The sequence below is a fragment of the Pocillopora damicornis genome, chromosome 3 (assembly GCF_964200805.1).
Source record: "Pocillopora damicornis chromosome 3, jaPocDami1.2, whole genome shotgun sequence".
Classification (NCBI taxonomy): Eukaryota; Metazoa; Cnidaria; class Anthozoa; order Scleractinia; family Pocilloporidae; genus Pocillopora; species Pocillopora damicornis.
The window spans coordinates 27,975,347-27,999,674 of NC_142672.1; the positions used below are offsets into that span (position 1 = coordinate 27,975,347).

The 24,328-nt window shown below is 36.9% G+C and overlaps 3 protein-coding genes, 1 long non-coding RNA gene and 1 pseudogene across 7 annotated transcripts; 3 read left to right on the top strand and 2 right to left on the bottom strand.

Annotated features, from left to right (window-relative positions):
* Positions 1-1,503: 1,503 nt before the first annotated feature.
* LOC149049155 (ficolin-2-like) lies at positions 1,504-24,116 on the top strand. 2 transcript variants are annotated; one of them, XM_089202020.1, is made up of 4 exons: positions 1,504-1,687; positions 20,849-21,170; positions 22,097-22,480; positions 22,962-24,116. In XM_089202020.1, the coding sequence occupies exons 2-4, from the start codon at positions 20,864-20,866 to the stop codon at positions 23,231-23,233; spliced, it is 963 nt and encodes a 320-aa protein (XP_089058146.1). In that variant the 5' UTR covers positions 1,504-1,687; positions 20,849-20,863; the 3' UTR covers positions 23,234-24,116. The 2 variants fall into 2 exon arrangements, with proteins under 2 accessions (XP_089058146.1, XP_089058147.1); XM_089202021.1 differs by lacking the exon at positions 1,504-1,687 and adding an exon at positions 19,933-20,051.
* Positions 3,275-10,528, top strand: LOC149049156 (uncharacterized; annotated as a pseudogene). Its single transcript, XR_016185310.1, has 15 exons — positions 3,275-3,887; positions 3,996-4,098; positions 4,675-4,895; positions 4,985-5,034; positions 5,467-5,548; positions 5,674-5,844; positions 5,970-6,115; positions 6,431-6,542; positions 7,788-7,968; positions 8,214-8,303; positions 8,415-8,483; positions 8,570-8,630; positions 9,208-9,276; positions 9,409-9,596; positions 9,865-10,528. The product of XR_016185310.1 is annotated as an uncharacterized LOC149049156 (transcript).
* LOC149049157 (uncharacterized) lies at positions 6,997-9,076 on the bottom strand. The gene is made up of 3 exons (XR_016185313.1): positions 8,797-9,076; positions 8,406-8,464; positions 6,997-7,302 (listed from the first exon to the last, which is right to left on the bottom strand). It is a non-coding gene; the product is annotated as an uncharacterized LOC149049157 (long non-coding RNA).
* Positions 12,372-15,870, top strand: LOC149049158 (uncharacterized). The gene is made up of 3 exons (XM_089202022.1): positions 12,372-12,939; positions 14,706-14,831; positions 14,988-15,870. Exons 1-2 carry the CDS (start codon positions 12,616-12,618, stop codon positions 14,790-14,792), a joined length of 411 nt encoding a protein of 136 aa, XP_089058148.1. The 5' UTR covers positions 12,372-12,615; the 3' UTR covers positions 14,793-14,831; positions 14,988-15,870.
* On the bottom strand, positions 14,681-19,765 carry LOC149049159 (uncharacterized). 2 transcript variants are annotated; one of them, XM_089202015.1, is made up of 6 exons: positions 19,471-19,765; positions 18,161-18,296; positions 17,375-17,565; positions 17,016-17,160; positions 16,745-16,804; positions 14,681-16,224 (listed from the first exon to the last, which is right to left on the bottom strand). In XM_089202015.1, exons 1-6 carry the CDS (start codon positions 19,549-19,551, stop codon positions 15,461-15,463), a joined length of 1,377 nt encoding a protein of 458 aa, XP_089058141.1. In that variant the 5' UTR covers positions 19,552-19,765; the 3' UTR covers positions 14,681-15,460. The 2 variants fall into 2 exon arrangements, with proteins under 2 accessions (XP_089058141.1, XP_089058142.1); XM_089202016.1 differs by lacking the exon at positions 19,471-19,765 and adding an exon at positions 18,801-18,939.
* Positions 24,117-24,328: the final 212 nt, after the last annotated feature.

The window sequence follows — 24,328 nt, forward strand, 5'->3', positions numbered from 1 at the left end:
TTTTTAATTTGAGAGACACCTTAATTACCTTATTGTAAAGTTCTAAAACTTCATACATGTCCCGCAGAAATATTTTGACCAAATAATTTTCAGTTAAGTTTAAGAGTTAGACTTGCTTAAATGTTTTGATGGATTTTCATTCAAGTATGTCATTGACTGTAAGATATAGAGGGGTACAAAGATGAGATCAGTCATTTAAATTTAAACACAGAAGCTATGAACTAATGACTAACAACAACAAGAAGGAGTGTGGCGTATAGAATAGCAGTTTTGTCATGGAACCATAGTTTAACGCTTGTGTTCAAACAAAGTTTACCGGCCTCAATATTCAGCGTAAACGAAATTACATCTACAACACTGAAAAAAGCCGCACAAAATCTTTAGGCAAAAATTTATTCTAGAGTTTGAGATAGCACAGTGTGCTCTTTGTACAATACTGTCTCTTCTGTCTAACGTATCGAGCAATTTTGTGGAAAGCCTCTTTTGCAAGATAATTTGTAAATTAAAAAACCATAATCATATACATAACACCGGATTTAACTCGGGAGGAAAATGCGACATACCGTGCAGTTCTAAAAATTTATATTTTCATTAATTATTAATCTGAAAGACATAAAACGGGTCATAATACCTTAATTATCTCCATGGAAAACAGAAAAATATTGTGAAGTTCTGAAACTTCATACATGTCCCGCAGAAATATTTTGACCAAATAATTTGCAGTTAAGTTTAAGAGTTAGACTTGCTAAAATGTTTTGATGGGTTTTCATTCATGTATGTCATTGACTGTAAGATATATAGGGGTACAAAGATGAGATCAGTCATTTAAATTTAAACACAGAAGCTATGAACTAATGACTAACAACAATTAGTACAGGTGGACGAGAAGAAGGAGTGTGCCGTATAGAATAGCAGTTTTGTCATGGAACCATAGTTTAACGCTTGTGTTCAAACAAAGTTTACCGGCCTCAATATCCAGCGTAAACGAAATTACATCTTACAACACTGCAAAAAGCCGCACAAAATCTTTAGGCAAAAATTTATTCTAGAGTTTGAGATAGCACAGTGTGCTCTTTGTACAATACTGTCTCTTTTGTCTAACTCATCGAGCAATTTTGTGGAAAGCATCTTTTGCAAGATAATTTGTAAATTAGAAAACCATAATCATAACACCGGAGTTAACTCGGGAGGAAAATGCGACTCATCGTGTAGTTCTAAAAATTTATATTTTCATTAATTATTAATCTCAAAGACATAAAACCGGTCATAATACCTTAATTATCTCCATGCAAAACAGAAAAATATTGTGAAGTTCCGAAACTTCTCACCTGTCCCGCAGAAAATATTTTGACCAATAATTTGCAGCTATGTTTAAGAGTTAGACATGCTAAGTTATTTTTAATAGATTTTCATTCAAGTATGTCATTGACTGTGAGATACATTGGAGTACTAAGATGATATCAGTCATTTAGATTTAAATACAGAAGCTATTATCTGATGACTGATAACAATTAGATTAGCTAGACAAGAAGAAGGACTGTAGCGCACAAAGAGCGGCTTTGTTATGGAACCATAGTTACAGAAATTCAAACAGTTCTATATAGGAAAACGCGACACCAAAAAGTTTTCACTATTGATACCTCCCAGGAACAAAACCAAGAACGAAAAACACTTTGTCATTCAGAAGGTAAGATATTTCCTTGTGAAGTCTTCGACCAAGCCTTTCTTGCTCAAAACCGATTGCGCTGATTGCAGAAATGATTGCAGAAACCCGTTTTAAGCTTTGTTGCAGTTTAAGATAGTTTGTATTGAGCAAATTAGTAAAACATCGGAGTGTCATGCTCTCCGATTCGGACTCGCTTTAAATGGCAAAGTGACACAATGTGTTAAGCAAAACAAGTCCTGAAAAAATTACGCCTCCATACTTTTTTGTTAGAATTTTCTCTCGTGCGCCATAATTTTGAAAATGTAACACGTCACAGCAATTTCAATGACTAGCTTATTAAACGCAAATTTGAGCTTTCGCAGTCTGTTTTTTTTTTTTGAGAATTCTGGCTCGGACACATCACAGGTGCATCGATTTATCCACGGTGGAGAAGAGGCCTAGAATGTGCTCCCCTGGAAAAAAAAAAAGTTTTCTGGCTTCAATATTCAGCGTAACCGAAATAGCATCTTACAATACCGCAAAAAGCCGCTCAAAATCTTTAGGCAAAAATTATTCTAAAGTTTGCGATAGCACAGTGTGCTTTTTGTACAATACTGTTTCTTCCATCTAACTTATCGAGTAATTTTGTGGAAAGCATCTTTTGCAAGATAATTTGTAAATTGAAAAACCATAATCATATACATAACACCAGAGCTGACTTGGGAGGAAAATGCGACACATCGTGTAGTTCTAAAAATTCATATTTTCATTAATTTATAATTTGAAAGACATAAATCGGTCATAACACCTTAATTATCTCCCAGGAAAACAGAACAATATTGTGAAGTTCTAAAACTTCTCACCTGTCCCGCAGAAAAGATTTTGACCAAATAATTTGCAGTTATGTTTAAGAGTTAGACTTGCTAAGTTTTTTTAATGGATTTTCATTCAAGTATGTCATTGACTGTGTGATACATAGGAGTAGTAAGATGATATCAGTCATTTAGATTTAAACACAGAAGCTATTATCTGATGACTGATAACAATTAGATCAGCTGGACAAGAAGAAGGACTGTGGCGCACAAAAGAGCGGTTTTTTTATGGAACCATTGTTACAGAAATTCAAACAGTTCTATATAGGAAAGCACGACGCCAAAAAGTTTTCAATATTGATACCCCCCTAGGAACAAAACCAAGAACGAAAAACACTTAGTCATTCAGAGGGTAAGAGATATCCTTTTGAAGTCTTCGACCAAGCCTTTCTTGCTCAAAACCGATTGCGCCGATTGCAGCAATGATTGCAAAAACCCGCTTTAAACTTTGTTGCAGTTTAAGATAATTTGTATCGAGCAAATTAGTAAAACATTGGATTGTCATTCTCTCCGATTCGGACTCGCTTTAAATGGCAAAGTGACACAATGTGTTAGACAAAACAAGTCCTGAAAAATTAAGCCTCTATACTTTTTTGTTAGAATTTCTCTTGTGCGCGATAATTTTGAAAATGTAACACGTCACAGCAATTTCAATGACTAGCTTATTAAACATAATCCGCAGAAAATATTTTGACCAAATAATTTGCATCTATGTTTGAGTTAGACTTGCTAAGTTATTTTTAATGGATTTTCATTCCACCCTACTTACACAATCTAAATGGCTAACACCCAAGTAATCTAAATTTAGATCATTGGGTTCAAGCCGTCCTAAATGATCATCTAAGTCTTCCCAGTAGCTCATTAGATATGCATAAACATTTCGACCAATCGGATCCTTCACTCTTCGGTGGACGAGCCAAGGTGATCGCTACGAAATGCGTCGGTTAAAGCCCGTTTTCTTAGATGTGAAGAATATTGGGCGCGATGGAAAGAAAACCACCGTATCGATTCCGCTGAGAGTGGATCTTGGGAAGCAGCCTCATAAGAGTACGGAGGAAAATAGTCAGGACACCAACAGTCCAGTAGAACAAGATGTCCCTCTTGGCGATCTCGATAAGCAGGAACTCTCAACTCAACAGCAAAATCGCGTTTTGAGTATCTCTGCTAACTGGGAAAAGGTACGGGAAAAGTTGCTGAATTCGTACATTGAAGAACAGCATCTCCCAGACAATGTGAACTGTGTGAACTGTCAAAAGAGTATCGCTACAACAAGATGTGAGTACTGTGGCCCTCGCCAGTACTTTTGTGTTGGATGTGCACGAGCTCTACATGTCAATCGAAACAAGTTTCATGTACTTGAGCAATGGAAGGTGTGTATGAATATTTTGGGGCCAGTTGTATTCTAGCTACTTTTAGTGAAACATATCTAGTTAAACTGTACTTTTATCTACTTCTAATGCTTATCTTTATTTTAATAGGATGGGGTATTTTCTCCTTTGTATGCAGACGAGGCAACTGTTAGCTATGGCCATATGTGCAGAACCGCAGCAATAAAGCTGTTCAGACTTCTGGATGCCTCAGGTCAGTTCATTTCATTTATAGTGGTTGGAGAATACTAGAATGGTTTAAAAACGAAGCGTTCTTTTTCAATTTTATCTGTTCCTTTTTCACATTTTCCTGCCGCTTGCCTAAAATCAAGAACGCTAATGATCTTAATGATAATGATACGATTTAAATTATCTCAACATGTCAGGGCCAGTAACTAAAATCAAACAATCAGATTGCCCCATTGCCTGTCCAATATTTTCTAAGTATTGGACCGGGTAATGTCCTGAATGATCCCACATGCAATTAAGTTTTTTAATGGCTTGCCAAAGAGAAACAATAAACTTGGCTTGCATCTATCTGTAAGAATCTTTTCTGTCATGCTGGGAGAATATTGGCCCTTGGACTTTTCTGTACAGACCTCGCTGCACTTGGTTTGTACTGTCAAGACCTTGGGCCAATATTCTCTTAGTATGGCCCTTGCACTTGGTTAATAAGGTGTCTATACAGCCCTCAACAAAGTAAGAGGTATTTAAAGCTGTATGTAATGTTTTTTTTAATTTTGTTTACTTAACTTCCTAAGTTGTTCATTTATTTTTCTATGAATGTCAGGAAATCATCACCTCAAATATGTACAAGTGTGTGATTGTGAGCCACATGCTGTCACACTCTTGAAATGCCAGTTCTGGCCAGGGTCACCAGCAAATCCCACCACAGGATTCAGCTTCAAACTGATGGAGTTTGTGGAGAAGGTCTTTCTTCATTGTCAAGTGTCCCTGCTAAACATCACAGAAGTGATCACAGAACTCAATCCTCAGCTACAGCCAACACATGTAGGTTTGCTCACAAACAGTCTTTTTGAGACATGACATGACTTTTTTTAATTGATTGATTCTGGTTGAATGGTATGTTTTTTTTTTAGGTGAGCTCAATTTAAAGTATCCTTAATTCAGAATGCTTTGAAGAATTCAGGTATGTTTGCATATAGGTTGAGAATATCAGAGCTGCTAATTTGTGGATGTACAATGTCTTCTAAGGTATTATTGATATTAGAATTAATATTATTTTTACTATTATTATTGTTGTTGTTCTTGTTATATTAGTATTATTAATATTATTATTATTAGTAGTAGTAGAGGTAGTCACATGATTTACAAGTGCTTATTTATATTATTATTTTATTCATTTATTTATTATCTAGTCCCCCAGCTAATATAGATCTCAAACTCATGCTTTGCTTTTGTCGCTTTTGTGTTCATATGATTCAAAGATACATTGACTGTTTGCTTTAAGGTCATGATTCAATTTACATTAATTTACAAAACATCTTTCTTGTTGTACATGTACATTTACTGACTTTCTTTAAGAAAGTCCTGATTGACATTTTGTTGTTTTCACATGAAGGTATTTCATGTATCAGTACAGGCATTGTACAAAGTACAATGGAAGTTTGTACAATGGAGCTTGGTGTCCTATATGTCCAAGGGTAACTATACATTGTAATTTGTTCTGAATAGTAGCTTGCACTGTAGTTCTGCAGTATTAATTTTATGTTGTTGTTGCTGTTCTTTTTTATATCTATTTTTCTCTTTTCCCCTCTCTTTTGAACAGGATGATGGTGTTCTCATTGAAAGCATGGATGGGTGCTTTGGACTGTGCAGAAAGAAGGACAAAGGGCATAATTTAGGAACACCCAAACATGGAACACTCCTATTTGCAGACCAGGATGATGTTGACAATTTTGTCAACAGTTATGGCAAAGCTGGAGTAGACATGGAACAGGTCTGTACTTAAGATAATGCAATGCTCATACATTATGGCATAAATGTTAATTTGATAACTGTATGATTTTCCTTTTGGCCCTTTAAATTCAAGATTTTCTGTTTTTGTCCCTTTTTTTCTCACAGAACTGCAGTAAGTTCCATGCTGGAGAGGTTCTTTCAGCCTTAAGATCAAAAGGCAAAAACAAACTCTTTGACGAGAAAGGTGTCTTTGGGCGATTATGCAGACATGACTTTCCCAAAGGATTCCATAACATAAAGCATGGTGAAAGGTATGGAGTATGTAAATACATTTTACCTAATGTTGTGCTCAATCCTATATGTATTGTCTGTTAGAGAGTTACATGATAGAGCCATTATTATGAATTTGTCAAGCTGACAATTGGCACACTTGTATATACAACACAAGTGCATCCTATGATTCTTTACACTATTAGCATCACCATTGTATATATATATAACTTTGTTATTAATTTGAATGTCATATTATAGGAAATATGTTCAATTTGTCTTAGTTTTGTGTAAAAAGATATAAAAGAAAAAATTGGTTATTGATTCACCTTTTCAACAATCTTTCCTCTCTACAGAATATCATACTCTGTTTATGAGCTTAAGAGGCTTAGAAGTCTTAATGAGAGCACCAGAAACAGAGTAATCATCATGTATGACATTGCTTGTCTATTAGCACGCCATTTGAAGGTAACTAAATTTTTTGAACATGGATGTGCAGGAGGCTAAATGTTAATCTAAAGTGGTATTTAATTATGTGGAATTGTCCAAAGTATTTTCTATTAAATTTGGGATGAAATAAAATAATTTATTGGAACAGACTGGAATTATGTGAATTGTGGAAAGGAAATGAAGATGTAATCATCAGAGTTATTTACTGAATTTTGAGCAATTGGCTTAATCAAATAAAATGTCATTTTTGCAACTGACGTAATTCCATTGTCTGTTTCATCACTTCCTTTCATGGGTACTGGCTTGCTCCCAACATATGGGGGTTCATAGTTCAGTGGGTAGAGCATTGCAATGACAATGTCATGGGCTCAAATCCCAGTGGGGCCAGATTCTTTTCTTCTTTGTGTTTGGTTAAATTCCCATTATTGCTTACATTTAAATTGTATGAATATCTGTGAGGATCACATCTTAACTTCAGAATAGTTTATTACTACTGACACAATTTTCATTTACATGTACATGATTATATTTATTAGTGTTCATCTCAGGAAAGCCTCTTGGAAGGTGTTGATGTTGCCATACCCATATTCCATTGCTATGGGCACAAGGCATCATGCCAGGTTAGTATATATCAGTTTAACAGTAAATGGCCTTGTGGCAATGTGAAGAAATGTGTGGCAATACCTCAACATTGGTTAAATACAGTTGTAATCATACACATCTCATACTTACCTACCAATGGGTGAGCAGTGTGGGATCTGAAATCTGACAGCAGTTTCTAAAATTGAAAGCAAATGATCTACAAGGGTCAGCTAAGCAAGCAAGGTGAAATATTTAAGCACATGTACATGTTCCTTATAAAAGAGTGGCCACCCTACATAAGCCTATCAGCTTTGGAAATGACCACTAACCAGTGAGCCTTTACCCAAGGTTAATTTTGCCTAGAATTAAAATTAAATTTTTAAGTATATAGCCTGCAGTGCAGGTGGTTTTGGTGGTTGTCATCTTTTGAGTGTTTGTTTTACTGGAAAGTTGGGGTGAAAATACAATGCATGAGGAGGTCTCATGCTCCAACTCTCCACTTTTTTCCTAATTCAAGATGGTGCTTTGAACACTCAAGTTGGAAATATTCATTCACACTGCTAAAATCTGCCTGCACTGCAGGCTAGTACATGTATTTGCTAAATATCTGATGCAAGGTCCATGCCATATTAATGCTTTTATCTTCAATAATGGTTTTATCTTCAATATGATTGTCTGTAGATCCAGTACAGTCCAAGAAGGATCAAGGGAACTGGATTGACAGATGGTGAAGGGGTGGAAAGGTTATGGTCCTTTCTGCGAAGGTTTTCCTCTGTCACTAAAGAAATTAGTGCTCACAAAAGGACAGATGTTTTGACTGATGGGCTTCTTCACTATGCCCAACATTTGTATCACAAATTTGGTATGGTTAACTTTATTGAACACATAACTTTCACATTTCTGTGGGTTTTGCTGAAAAGTAAAAGGGATATCAACTATTGACCAGTACTTTAGCTGGACAGCTTTATCTACCCTGTGTTTTCTGTCATAGTTGCAATTCTTCATTTTTTCATTATGGACATGTGCAATGTATTTACAGATGTAACTCGAGGTTGACTAGTCTTAATTATTAGTACACATCAAACTGATTCCTTTTAATGTTCACAGGTTTTACTCTAAAAGCAAAGTTTGCAAGGGCAGAAATTCTTCTACAGGATGTCAGTGCAAAGCTTAAGGAACTCACTGAAAAACTTCCGGGTATACATTTTAAACCTTTTTTTTTTTACTCATTGCATTGAAAAACAGCACAATGACTTACATGCATGCTATATGAGTATTGCGAATTATACTTGTATTTACCTGTACTAGATTGTGATGATGATGTGATACAAGAGTGGCAAAAGGAAGAAGTTGAAGCACTGAAACCAAAAGAACACGGTAGTTTTATTCCTCAGCATTTGTTAACAATCATTAGGGAGAACAGTTTTTTTTGTATTCACTAATATATTATTAATCTGTCACAGGATCAATACTGCAGTGGGACGAATCATATGTCAGCTTGCTCCTCATGTCTAAAAAACTCAGGTATATAGTGTGTGGAAGTACCACCTACCAAATTATTCATGACTTACATTAGCGAGTACCCGAGCTTTTCGAAAGCGATTAAACTTGTAAAAGGCGAAATTCCTACCTAACCAATCGTTGTAGTGGACTACGTGAAACTGATCCTTTAGTTGATTCATGGCATTACCTGATCCTTTGTGACCTCGGCTTAAATAGAGCTGTTCTGTAGAGCTTTCTTCGGTCAAACCCAGTCTGGTCAAGTCAGGTAAAAAACCAGTCAGCTCAGCGGTATTTAATAAATCCACTTTGGAGCCAACTTTGTCGTTGTTAGTCATTGTCTCGAGGATAGTCAACAGCCGTAATAGATTCCGGCCTTCCCGCAACCAGCGAGTGCCCCCAGGAAAGCCTTTTCCCAGAAGAAGTTTATCGGGTTGTCCCCCGTCCGTCCGTTTATTTGTGAAGGCAAAAACCTGTTTTCACAATAATATAAATATAGTATTCGTACTCCTCTTTCTTTCCACCTTAGCAAATATAATTACTAAGTATTAAACTGAAAATATTGTGTACGTATCTCCACCCATTTAAAATTTTTTTTCAGAAATGAATTGAGCTGTGTACAAGATGAAGATCAAGGGAAAGTAAAAGATGTTGAAAAGAAAATCAAACGGTAAGTCATAAATATGCAAATTCCTTCCTTGCAGCAACGACTGGAATAATCAGGTTCTGCAGACAGGGAATTAAGGGTGCCGAAATTAAAAACAAATAATAAATCTCTCTAACTTACATTTATTGTACATAGGAACGAGAAGGCCATAGTAGCCATGGAAAAGAAGCATCACATCAGAGAAAGATGGTCCGATCTGTCTCGTGTGTTTGTAACCGTTAAGTCACGTCTCTACGAGAAGAGAAAGAGCGAACTCTTGTTGAGTTTACATTGCATGGCATCCGAAAGATGTTTCTTGGTGGAATTGAAGCGAAAATATGCTGGTAATAAACTGAAGAAACTGCTATGTAAAATATTTAGTAGCAGGTGTATTTTGGTGATCATGGTCTGCAGTAATTCCGTCGTTATGTTGCTGCGTATGCCCTTTGTTTTTAACTGCGACTCTAGGCATTGTACTGGGATTATTTGAGTAGGGGTATGAGGGCTAAATTTTCCCAGTTCTCAAGTCTTACACATTTACATTTTTCCGTCTAATCCGTAAAACTGCCACTGAATTGCGTTTTTAGTTATTATGAACTTTTTAATTTTCAGATGGCCAAGCAATTGCCATAAAGCTCGCAAAGCAGATCGACAAAGTCGTCAAGTCCATTCACAAAACTTTGTCCCAAATAAATGGGTATCTTCCCAATGATGTACCCCAAATTCTTTATGACGATGCTAAGGATCCTAAGAGCAGCATTTACTCTGAAGTCCAAGAGGAAGGGGACACCGTTCCTGCTCTTGTTAGGAGGCAGATAATTGACCTTTTCTGCTTACACAACAGGTGTCAGGAAGAGCTTGAACTGTTGAAGGAGGAAATGAATCGCCTTGTCTCTTTTCTCCAAAACGAAATCAGGCTTATAGACGAATCAGTGGATGCGTATCTGCCTTACACTGATAACCCTCTTAATGCAGGAGTGATAGCTTGTCTTAAAAAGAAACGGATGATTCATTGTAATCACATTTCCTCGCTGCTGCTTTTATGGGGTGGTATCTTGGATTCCCCTAAACCTATTGGTCATGCTGAGGTAGCAAAAACCTATGCTAATTTGAGTGGTATCGACTATCCTCTAGATGACGAGAAATCAGACGAATCGATGATGGAGGAAGTTGTGGACGATGAGGCCTTTGTGTTGGAACTGACATCAGACAGCGAATTATCTGATAATGAATAAAACTCATTTTGTCTCTGGCGCTTGCCAAAGCCATACAGAAACAGCCTCTGTTTTGTTTATGTGCGCGCGCCAATAGCGGGTAAACATCTCGGAAAACCCAACAAATATCAATACATTGTGTAGGATTATACTGACTGGCCAATCATCACACTATGTTTTAATAAATTCTCACCGATGGCAAATTTCATCTCGGTGGTGATTTTTAGCAGTTTTTACGTTATTAGGATTATACGTAGCATGTGTAGACGGCGTATTTTATATGCTGATCGGTGCCGAAGCTCCCTCAACGGACACTCGTAAGTGGACAGCTCTACTAACCCACCTAGTCAAAACTCCGTTTTATTAGACTCCCATACAAACTCTGTATTCTGATATTATTGAAAATCATGTTTGTATGGATTGGAGTTCACTGGAGGTACAATTGTAGGCGTGGAACAGATGTCGGACCATGAGGCACCGTTATCAATTTTGAGAGGTCCACCATTGTCGAACAAAAACATTAGTCATCTTTGTCCATCTGTACCAAAAGGAATGATAGATAAATAGATATTAGCAAGTATGGGGTGGGTGCCTCGAATATCGTTATAAACTCCGTATTATAATTATCGCACATATAAGGCACTTTATAACTTAGGTTTGAATACTCTAATTGATAAGCCAAATACTGAATTTGGTCGTTGTTCTTCTGTACATTGTCAATTCGGACCATCCTTACTGAACTGAGGTGACGCTTTTTGAGCGTTGCATGCTTAACCATCACCCGTCCAACAAAAATGGCCATGCAGATATACCCATGTACCACCTTTCATTCTTAGATGGCAATGGATCTCATTGTGTAACCTTACTATACAGTGCCTCTTATGAACGCAGTCACATTAACTGAGCATATATATATACATGTTCCTAACAAATCTGTCTTGAAAGTGTTTAGGCAATATATATCTTGGTGGCATCCATGAAATAGTGAATATGAGCCACATAATTTCAAATTTCTGTTTTGTATGATATCAAGTAAAAAATATATCAGTATACGTCCTTCGTGAGGCCATAACGAAATTGACACACCCGTAACGGAATTAGCACGTGCTGGAATTACTGAGAAAAAGTTATAAGTTGTAATTATTTCAGGCGATTTAACGGATTGTGTTGTTGAAATGGTAAACAGGCAGTCAGTGCTACTCTGCAAAAGTGTCCTGCATATTGCGCAGTGGTTTAACGCATTTAATTGCTAACTCTAGATCTTCGCTTTATTCGTTAAGTTGTGTTGTACTGTCACTGTACGTCAAGTAGCAAATGAACCACAAGTCACACGCGACGTCGATCGTCGTCCAACCTCGATGATACTAAAATATTTCTTAAAATATCATTATCCTGACGAAATTAATGTTAAGTAATAGTTTTATCGACTAGTTTCTTCCTAAAATTGTTCTAAAGGTCTTTTTTTTTGTCCTTTTCTAGATAGTCCAGTAGTCAGGTTTAGCACATGATTTCGTTATAGCATTAAACTACCGTATTCCTCATCAGTGTTTACAATTGTGTGTACGGACGGATATTTTTAAAGATTATTTTTGAAGGTGAATTCATGTTTCTGCCAAAAGATATTATAACAGCCAAAAGATATCATAACAGCTATTTACTGTGGGTTGGCTAACCATGTGAAGTTTTTCTAAATTCTTTTAACGAAATTAGCACAGTCAATGCTGATGTCCTTGCGCCATGATGATATGAAACTTCTCCATTACATCGAGGAGAAGCCATGTTTTTCCGTCGATCAAAGTACCAAACGTAGAAACATTTTGTCTAGGTAGGGTCGGGGGGGGGGGGGAAGTTAAGGTGTGAGACGTGGGAGGCGGGAGAAGGGGGAGGCGAGGAAAAAGAGACGGGATGGTGACGCACTGAGACACTGAGACACTGCGATTTTTAATCCATTGCAACTGGGAAAAAAAAACGCAAAACGTGTTGTGCGTGGCATATCTGTAAACTACATTTCCGAACTGAAAGATTCGGATCGAAGGCTGAGGAATGCTAGAGCAGTTTACCTCTAACATCAATGGACTAGGAACCAGACCCCCAGACAAGCCACAGGGAGCGAGGTCACGAACTTAAGCTGCTCTTTACGCCCTTTGAAATGTATTTCCATTTTGAAAACGGATACGACCCAAGTGATCTTGTTGTTCAAATTCGCCAAGAAAAGAAAGTGGCAAAGGATATTGGATTAACGCAAAGAAGCCATTTTCTCGGTATAATGGAAGACCTTGTTTGCCATTTCCATGAGATCCGAAACGTGGAGTCGACAACCTCAATTCGTACAGGAATGTCAATGGAATTGATAAAGATGAAGATGTCCAACGAGGCCGAAAGCATTTTAAGTCATTTGAATGATCATAACCCGCCAAAGCCACCACAGCGGAAGAAACGACTGAGGAAAAAACTTTATAAATATCCCTGCAGTGTGAGTATGCAGCTTTCAATGTTATGCACTAGACGGGGTCAGGAGGAGGGGTTAAGCAAGGTTTGGGGATTTTGATATTTTCTGTCCAAATAATTTTCAAATATGCCACCCCAGTCTGGACACCGAAATTGGTAAAAAATATCAAAATCCCTACACTGGGGTAAGTGAGTGTGGTCATTTATAACGAAGTGCCAAAATTCCCCATGCACCCCGGGGACATTACAAAAAATCAAAATACCTACCTTGGGGACTGCCCTCATAGTCAAATTTCCATGGCTAGCCAGACACCCCTCTTCTTCTTGGGCTTTATGTTGAAAGGTGCATTGAGAAAATGCCAATTAACTGAGAGAGGATGAGCTAAGCTTGCCATTGTATGAAGCATGAAATATAAAATTTTACGTCAACTCCACTATCTGGTTCATAAAGTAATAGGCTCCTACATATAATCTACACCTATATAGAATGAATGTAGCACTATGATTTATAAATGTAAACAAAAGACACCCATCTTGGTACTCAAAAGGATTCAAACCCTGGAGGTGGTGGAGTCTGTACAGTGGTGTGAGAATGACATCTAGAACTACCTTTAAGATGTTGATATTGGCCCATTTGTTCATACGATAAGAAAATACTTTTTAAAATTATTGGACAAAGGTGAGCAAAACAATGTGCAGATCAATTTACCAAAGCGAAAGGCAGACTAGCATGGGTAAGGCATGAGTAACTGATCTGCAAGACACTAATATATCATGATATTTTGTGATAAATTAGTCCTATCATTATTTTATCCTGGTGCATTCTTGCATGTGTTTTACGATTGCATAACTGTTTCTCCTTCTTTTGGATCATTGGCCCCTTTGCAGCTAGTTAGCCTTCACATGACCCCCTTCTTAATGTTAAGAAACATAAAAGGCCTAATGTAAAGTCACTGAGTGGAGAGTGTGCCATTTTCTCCAGCACCATGACTTCACATTTCCAAACAAATAATTTTAAATCTCTGAAGTTTAGAAACCTAATTAGTGATCATATAAAAGGACCTCTTGTTGCAGCGTTTAGATCACCCCTGATGAAGGCACTAGACAGGAGTGTAGAAACGTTGGGTCTATGAATCGTAACTTCTTCAGTTGAATTCATTAAATCTGCAAACCAGAGTAGCGTCGAACTATGTCCGTTTAGAAACCTGTTAAGCATTATTCCTATATTCCAACCCAGCCTATTTTAATTTTCTTTTGACTAATTTTCACCTGCTCTTTCAGCCTAAGACGGTTTTTTAGAATTGTATCCCATAATATCTCACCACCCTTATCCAACCACCATCCAGTACAGTTGGCGCAGTTGGTGGAGTATAGGCTAGACTACAGTGCATGTGGGAAATTTCATGTTGGAAACCCAGGCTAAAAAACTCACCAGGGTATTAAAATAACTGAAAAAAATGTTCTTCTTCTGCATATACTGGTTAGATGTTCTATTCTTTTCTGATAAGGGTGGGTCAAATGACTCTGAAAACTCTGGGAAACAATCTGCAGCATTGCTGGAATATTTATGAGCACAGCTGTGTATGGGCATCTGGAATGTTATTTGCACAAAACAATGTTACATATGAATAGATCATTCTTTGTAGAGAGATATTTGCGGGTCATATGCTGATGCTTGGCCTATCTAGTGATGATCTCAACTAGCTGTCATTTTGCAATAACAAGCTAAGCAGTCATGATGATCCAAAATGAAATATTCACATATCTATTTTTCTATAATTTTATTTCCAGATTTGCCAGAAAGAATACAATAATCTTTCCAACCATTTGAAACATGCACATAAGCTGAGTAAGAGTGAAGTTGAGGAGCTAGAGTGAAAAGAATCAGGGAAAGGCCAAAAGAAATCAGGAAAATAGGTAATTTATTACATTTCTTATTGTTAAGTTCTTTTTTTTAGAGGATTGTGTTCATTGTAGTTACATAGATGAGTGTTTTCTCTACTGTACACAGCATTCTTGACTTTTTTCAATTCATGCTCATTTTGACACATTGCATTTTTCCTATATTTTCAGCAAAACCAAGACGCCCATTAGATGTTGTCCACTACAGGGATGTACCTGGGTTGGACGACGCTTTGATTACCACCTACCAAAAGTACACAATATTGGCAAATATTCTGAAAAGTACTTATCATTAGTACACAAAAATGGCAAAATGTAATGTTTCTGGTTTTCTTTGTACAATCAAGCTTCTACAAGTGGTCTTTGTTAGAAAGTATGACATGCATGTAACCTATTGTAATGGGTAATAAAAGTGCTTTATACTGGATTTTGTATTCATTTTTAGACACACCACTTGGACCACTGAAAATGATCAACAAATTAGCAAACAAACTTCTAGGCTAATCATTATCTATAGTTTAATAATAGTAACAATTTAAGAACTACAATTTAGGATTCTCTGTATGTCAGCTGGCAATAAAATTGGCTTTCCAATAGGTTCTTAGAAAAGGTATATTAAATTGAAAAGTACATATTGTTAAATTTTAAATAAATGTGCTACTTCTTAAGGCAGCAAATATTGCATTGTTAAATACTTCAGGTATATTAAAATACTGGTCATCTGAAATTTCCATCCCCTGCAAAAAATATAATGGTCCATAGGGTCCATTTTTGATCAAGTTGGCAATAGTAACATAATCCTGATGATTGTTCAGTAATTTGTAGTTGGATTGGCCTTGTAAGTCAAGCCAATACCCTTTTATCTTGTAAGTAAATGAAGCTTTGACTAGTTTTGATGGATTCTGGATAGTATAGAAAAGCCAGAATTTCTCATCTTCTGACTCAGTAAACACTGGGACAATAAGCCCTTGTGCTTCTGTGGAGTGTTGAATATTAGCACCAACAGCAAGCCATGCATCATCTTCAAAATAAAAACTATATTCATTTAATCTTAGTCTCTCTTCCTGGTCAAGTCTCAACTCCACAACCTCCACATCTTGTTCTTTAATCTTGTCAGACAGTCTAACTACCCTTTCTGCACATTGTCTGTCCACTATCCTGGACAGAAGAGTGACTACTGTTTCAGGCTGAGTTGGAGAGGGAATAAAATCCCTGTTGCTTTGCAAGTTTACATTTGCATTACTGGTAATCACGAATTTAATTTCGCTTTTTTTCTCCATTATGGCCTGGAGTTGTTTAGTGCCATAATGGAAGGGTTTCTTAAAGAAAATGCCATCTGGGAGATTTTCTACTGTAAAATCCCCACGTAGATACGGCACCCTGCTGCCTGGTTTCTTTATTGCTTCGCCTATTGTGCAAGAGAAAGAGAAACATTGATTGGTAATGATAATAGCACTGAGTGGAGTACAATTCAGGAAGTAATTGGGCAAGTAATGAGCCTGATTACCCCTGAAATGTATGACAGTAAGTCTTATTGACCATTTCCACATGTCCCATATGACACTTTCTTTGCCAAAATGTGAGACACAAGGTAAGAATAAGTAATTCAATTTCATTAGCTAGTGGCATTTTCTACTGGATTTTTATTGGCTGCACAATTGTCAGATTTGACCTGTCCAGTTAAAAGCAGCTGTAATCACACAGGCCAAATTGGACAGTTTTCTTATTACAGTATTCAGATTAAGGATCAAATATTCGCTGTTCAGAACCAATCAGGTTTGAGGATTTTGTTATCGACATCATCAGCTTTGTTGTTATTATCATAGCTAATAATAATGATGATGATGATGATGATGACGATGATGATGACAACAATTACATGTTAACATCTGTACTATAGTGAATAATATGTATATTCTTAAACTTACTGTATTTGGAATTGAATAGCTGTTGTACATCTTTGTATGTGTACCTCTCATTGGTGCAAGCTAAATAAATAAATACAGAGGTACTATGTAGTTTCAGGTCTATTTTGATGATGTATTCACCTTATTTACAATCATGAATAATCTCGTTAATTGGATGACACACTTTATAGTATAAGCTATATAAACATCTGCTAATACAGTTGCATGCCAACAAATCAATAGAACACTTTCAATGTTTATAATATTACTAATTCAAAGTAATAATATATACCAAAGTGGTCTCGGAATTTGATGTTGATGTCAGGATTCAGGCATAAGAAAGAGAAACCTGCACTTGATCCAAAGTTGTACACTTGGCCTGAAGTGTCTTGAAAAATCAGAGAAGATTCACAGCCCAAGTCTTCTAGAAACATGATCTGAAGCAGATGAAAAAGTAAATGTGGCATGAGGATTACTCAAAAGGACACAAACATCTGCATGTTGCATTAGTTCCCACAGAGTACGATAATTAGAAATTACTCATCCACTTTTAATAAAGTTATAAGTTATTCTGAATTGGCATGGTTTATGCTACCTAATTGGAATTGAGCTTGGCTGGAGATTATTTCATAAAGTGATTGAAACCTTTACCTCATTTAGAAGATTTTTTCTGTGAACTGATATCAATTTAGATTTTTGAGCCTCACTAAGCTCTGAAACATCAGGGGCCTTTAAACTTTCTGCTTTTCCTTTGAACGCATCTTTTTCTGCAGATGTCATGTCACGCCATTTCTTGGCAGCTTCTTCATTCTTTTGAGCCAAGGACAATTTCTTGCACTCATCTAGCAAAAAAAAATTAAAGCTTTCATTTCCACTGAATATCAATTCAATTGGTTTGATTATTACAATGTCACTGCATGATTTTCAGTTTCCTTGGCAATCAAAGATATTGCATCAACTAAAAATGAAAATAAATTAATCAACAACTCTATTATGGTGTCAAAGGTTAAAAGTAGCTGAGGATGAAAACCCTTTTGGGTCGCAATATAGAGCTCTGTCAGACCCCCACCCCTGCAAGTACCCCCCCTGGGGGTTAGACACAGTTTAACAAGGCCACTGTCCATTATTGATTTAAATCTGGTATCCTGGCACCAAAATAAAATAAAAGTCCAGCAGGCACAGTTAGCAGAGAAAACCACAATATTCATTTCTTAGAAATAATAGACTAGTAGAGGTTTATTAATGATACCCATAGGCGTATGGGCACCTTTGGACTTTGAAAATTTTTTAAACTGGGGGGGGGGGGGGATTTGCACACCCATGCCCCAGGACTGTACACCTCTAATGTTACCCTATATTTTAGCCATGGTCTATAATAGTTATAATGCATGTAAATAATCTGTCCTTAGTGTTTGAAAACATTATCAGGGTTCTCACCTGACTTGAAATACTCTGAACAGAACATGTTGTAGGAGTGTGAGCCACGTGAACCAGTTGGGATCTTAATTGGCTTTGGAGCTGCTTGTACTCCAGAATTTATCTTTTCCTTTTGTCTGGCATTTCCAATCCATTTCTATATAAATGTACCACATTAAAATAAAGTATTTCAAAATGCCTTAAGCTACAATAGAAACCCTTCCCTTTTTGCTCTCTTTCACTGGCTGGCCCTATAGAGGCCCAGCCAGGGTAAATTCCTACAGGGGACATGGTCCAAAAAGTAGCTGTGGCATATATATGAAAGTATGAAAAAATTAAGATCTTGTTCACCAAAATTCTGACAACAACAACAAGGTGGAGAAATAAAGACAAAATAATAATAACCGTAGGTTTTTAAATTCAGACAAGCAACACAGGGAACCCACAGAAACTCACAGGGAACTCACAGAAACTCTGAGCTTGTATACAGAGCAAATTTTCAACCCAGTACAGAATGATTGGCTGGCAACAAATCAATAAAGGTAGATCTTCTTGGTATGTACATGTATGTCGAATGGATGATGTGATTATAACATTCAACAGCTCTAGATTGAGGATACTTAAACTTCGAACCAGGATTCGATCGTTAGCTATGGGTTACCTATTATTAACACTTTGGTTAGCCTACTTTTCAGCTCCAATTAGCCAAACTTGTACTCTGGTTAGCCTCAGAGTACTCAGGTTGGCCTAACTAGCTCTTCTGTTGGCCTACAGAGCACTCGGGTTAGCCCACTTTTAACTAAGGTTGCTTGCGGTTAGCTCTCAATATTTGTAATGGTAACACAATATATATTCTTAAATTTATAATAACGGATGAGTAAACACATATCTTCTTTTACCGGCATATTCTTGATCATTGATTATACTGCACACTGCAAGCGTATTTTCGAGCATAAAACTGCATAAAGCAATTATTTTCAAAAAAAAAAGTAAGCCTACTTTAATATTAACGAGGGAAATAATTACCACAAGGCCTCATTATGAATAGTACAATCGTACAGTTAACTTCCTTGACCTCGGTATATGACGGATGAAATTCTGTTTAAGAATCAATCCTTTAAAAAGATTCGTTTATGCAGCACACAGAGTAAGGGAATTAATTCTATAGGACAATATACCGCTACATCATTTACATATGTCGGTGAGCTTTGAAGAAAGAAGCACTCACCATAATGATCGCTATTATTATTCAACGAGATGCAAATAAGTGGCGGGGTATTCCACATACATGAAACATGGTAGTGTTTCAGTCCAACTAAAAAATATCTTACCTTTACTTGATCAATAGTCAGCCCAGTTTCCTCGGCTGCCACTCCAATTTTTTCCGTATTATCAGAACCGCATGTTTTCATGCCGCCGTCATAATATTCTTGTAGTTTGACCTTTGTACATCGCTTATTTTATTGTATGTTCTTTTGCGAGCTCTACTTGTATCCTTGTCGGTCATAGTAACGAAGAAGCGCCAAAAGTGCACGACAAAGCCGATAATACCTGAACTTCCAAACCAAGAAAAGCTAGCGAGTTCGTAACTATTCCAATCGGTAAAGGTTTCCCCCCTACGAATCCGAAGTGAAGGGAGTTGATTGGTCGAAATGTTTATGCATATTTAATGAGCTACTGGGAAGACTTAGATGATCATTTGAGACGGCTTGAACCCACTGATCTAAATTTAGATTATATGGGTGTTAGCCATTTAGATTGTGTAAGTAGGGTGTTCATTCAAGTGTTATCGACTGTAAGATACCTAAGTTGTAGTTACAGAAGTTCAAACAATTCTATATAGGAAAGCACAACACCAAATAGTTTTCACAAGAACATCTCCAAGAACGAAAAACACTATGTAGTTTAGAAGGTAAGAGATATCCCTTTGAAGTCTTAGACCAAGCTTTTCAAATTTGAATTTTTTTTTTAGCTTAAAGTTCTCAAATGCCATCCAAAAGTCACGGAATGCTTGGGACCAGTCCAACTAAGATAAAATTGAGTAATGTTGAATGTTAACTACCATGATATCGTCTAATGAAACACATAGAGTTATTTGCAAGATGACTAACCATTTCATTTTTGTACTGAAGTAAACCATACCGATGATCCACAATTTCGCAAAGGATTAGATTTAGAATTTCAAAGTACTTTGTCTGTTTTTGTATAAAGGAGCGCAGTAGGGTTTAATTGTACTGCACTCCACCATAAGATCGATTGTTTTTAGCAGTTCAAATTAGACTTTTGAGTTCGTTAAAGAAATAGGGAAAGAGGTTTTTCGTCTTGTCACGAGCGTGGGACAAAGACACATGAACTTCGTAATGGGCCTCGCTCACCATATAGAGTCCTTGTGGCTCAGTAGTGAAGCATCGGGGAGCATCGGAGTCCAGAACCGAGCTTTACCGAGCTCATCTTTCTTGTTCTATTTTTTTCTTAGTTGTTCAAATAAGACTTTTGGAGATACTAACACTACTAATACTATTAACTATTACTTCTACAACTACTATTAATGCCTCTACAAGAGGATATCAATATTCTCTTGAACTTCTATTATTACTACTCCTACTACTTCTGCCATTGCTGCTGCTGCTGCTGCTGCTATTTCTACTACCATTACTACAGCCACTACAATCACTACTTCTATCCTTACTTGTATTTGCCTTTATACAGTTCAGTGATTGATTCATGTCGTGGAAAGCTGCTTGGCTCTTCTATACTGGCGTCTTGATAGACATCATATCTGCAAGTAAACAATGCAGACAAGCAAGTAGCATAAGTGGAATGGCTCTGCAAGGATTTGTCTTCAAGAAGTTCTACGTAACAGACATCTATGAGTGTGATATGAGTTGCAAGAGAGAAATAACCTGCCAAAGTTTCAATTACGTGATAGGAGAAAATTCCTGTGAACTGAATAATCGGACCAAAGAGGCAAGACCTGAGAACTTCCAACCAGACTCTGCCCGGTTTTACTACACACGTTTTGTGGGAAGGGGTATGTGCTAAATTTACTTCATCTTTCTTCATTATTCTGAGATACCTATTATTTAATTGAAGGACATAATGCCAACCTAAAAGAATCGACTTTCATCACAGGTGTCACTTACTCCAAAAATTGTTTCTTTGAAATAAATCTTTTTGTTCTCGTAGTAATCAAGTCGCAAAGGTATTTATAGTATTTAGTTTAATCTTTACGCGCTTTTTTACTGAGATGATCAGTTTGAGAAGGAAATTTATTTGAAGGGTTGATGACACTTTTAATGGAAACTTCAAGACAGGTACCATCGATAACAGTTCAGGTACCATGTCAGACAATCGAGATGTTTCATTTTAATGTTTCAGTGTTGACGAGTTAACTCCGAGGCGGAAAATGTCAGCATTGAGTTATATTATCGAAGAGGCTGGTTATATTTGAAAAGAGATAATTTCCCTCAACGACTGAATCAATTGTTAGGAATATTTCATACGTAAATTTGTCAAAAATTTTGAATTGATTCAGATACAATGAAAAATCTTGGATGAAAAATCTTGAAGTAGTCTCAATTCATTATATAGGATATCTCACTGTTGGTTTTCCCACGCTGAATTATGAATTTGTCGTCGTACCATACAATTTTATAAAATATTGTTCAATAATGTCTGAAAAGGGGAAAGGTCAATGATGTCCCCTCGCAAATACCATATACGGCAAATTTATCGCAATTTTTTTAATCAAATGCTGCTCTATATGCTGAAAGTAAAAAGGTTGTTGTAAAATAAAGCCTAATATGTCGAGAGCCGTTCTTTCTTTGTCGAAAGCAAAATAACGAGAATGCACTTATAAGAACCATTGAATTTGACGCTCGAATGGTGTCTCTGTTTAAACTGGTCGAGTAAAATCTGAAAATTAAGTGACATTCAAATTTCCCCCTGTCTTTATAGCTTTCAAGAACTGTGCTGAAATCTACAAATCAGCGGGTAAATCAACCGACGGTATTTATACCATCAAACCTGATAACATGAATGCCTTTGAGGTATTCTGTGACCAAACAACAGCTGGTGGAGGATGGACTGTGTTCCAGAGGAGACTGGACGGCTCGGTTGGTTTCTACCATAACTGGAGCGACTACAGACATGGCTTTGGTGACGTTTATGGTGAGTTTTGGTTAGGATTGGACAAGATTCACCGCCTGACCTCAGATAACAACAGCATGCTGCGTGTGGATTTGGAAGACTTTAAAGGGAATACAACTTATGCTGAGTATAATGTATTTGGTGTTATGAGTGAGAAAGACAAGTACAGGCTAATGCTCGGTTTCTATTCAGGTAAAACTGGGGAGAGGGGCAGTGTCATAATCAGTGTGTCAGTAACCTGTTTGGAATTAGCAGCTCTCGATGAAGAAAAAGATAAAATACTTCAAAATCACCCAAATACAATTAGGGAGAGTGCATATTATACATTGATTAATTTGGAGGCATTCGCCAACAGACTATGAACATCCTCATAGACAAAGGGAAAGGTGATCAGGCAAGTGAAACAAAAACCGTTGCTTTAGCTAGACGCGTCAGAACCCTTCCCGCACACGGATCGTTCTCAATTAACGGTCCATCAATGTTTGATTAGCATCTCATTCCACATATTTTTATAACCAAACACAAGAACATTTTCAAATGGTTTCATGCAGTCAAACTTCGTATTTTCATTTAATACTTATATTGTTACACTGCATTGTAGATTTTATGCAATTCTGTCGACTTGAATGTCATCATGTTATGCGTAACTATATGACACGATTTAATCCATCAGGATCTGCTGGTGATTCTCTCTCTTATCATCGTGATCGGCCATGGAGCACTCCTGATCAAGATAATGATGAGTATCCGTTCGGAAACTGTGCAGAGTATTTTCACGGAGCCTGGTGGTATAAAAGGTGCTCCCGTTCTAACCTGAATGGCAGATATCATCGTGGAAATGACTCTTCCTATGCTCCTGGAGTGACTTGGAGAGAGAAAGAGAGAAAGAGAGAAAGGCGTTTTCTGAAGAGGACCGAGATGAAAATTAGACCAGCAGATTTCTGACTTTCATGACTATATTAAAACCGCCTTTTGCACAGAGTTAGCAAAAAGCGAGTGATTCTACTTAATTTGTTTGTTTAGTAGTCCGTGATATACGAGTTTCCTTCATCAATAGCGTATTTTACACCAAGAGGAGTAAAACTATGCCGTTTTAACTGCTTCCTTTTTTGTGTGTTAGATTGCTTTTCTTTCACATTTCACTCCCGGTGTTGGATGGTTGTCGCTTTTATGTTTTTAAACTAAAAATATTGATTCCGTAAAATGGCTCTTTCCACTGATACGGCTTCGTGAGATGACCTTAGATTACCTTCGACGTGTTTATCAAGTTTCATGACCATGAGTTGCAATTTGCTCCTGGTTGCTCTACGGCAAATTGACTTTTACTAATGATAGCCAATGAAGAAGATTTTGTGTTCCAAGTCTGATTTATCAAGTCAGCGCGCGAGTGCCTAGGTCTGGTTCCACTTCTCTAGGTAAAAGGGGACGCTAGTTTCTCTCTCGTACTAGAAGTTTAAATTTTTCGAAAACTGCCTGCTTATTTCAACTTTCAGAACGAAACAAGAGAGAATTAGGCTACCATCAGCCTATCAAGAACGCTGTCAGTTGGTAGAGTAAGAACTCTATTTTCCCCTTTGCATAAAAGATACTTTTTTTTATCTTTTGGCCTTCATCTCGCATACTTATAATATCGGCTCATGTTAAATATATCATTCACTGTTTTATCAACACCCAGGCCAACATCTATCTGGATAAAAGAGGCTTCTTAATCAAAATTATTTCTTTGTATTGTATCACTACTCCATGCTCGAGGTTTTTGAGCGCTCTCCTTAAGAGGGTTTCGTACGTTTTGTAAGTAATGTGGAATAAAGAAGGAAAAAAAAGAAAAGATTTACTGCTTTAAAATTCAAGAATAATCTCGCGGACTGACGCTCTGGTAAAAAACTTAATCATGGAACGGAGAATGGAAATGATGCGAAATGAGGAGTGAGTAATGGAAAATGGGAAATTATGTGTATTTGATCGCCATTTCGATGTTGAAATCGGTTCACAAAACCGAGCTTTTGGCTGTAAGCTTTTATCTGTTCATTTGCTCTAAAA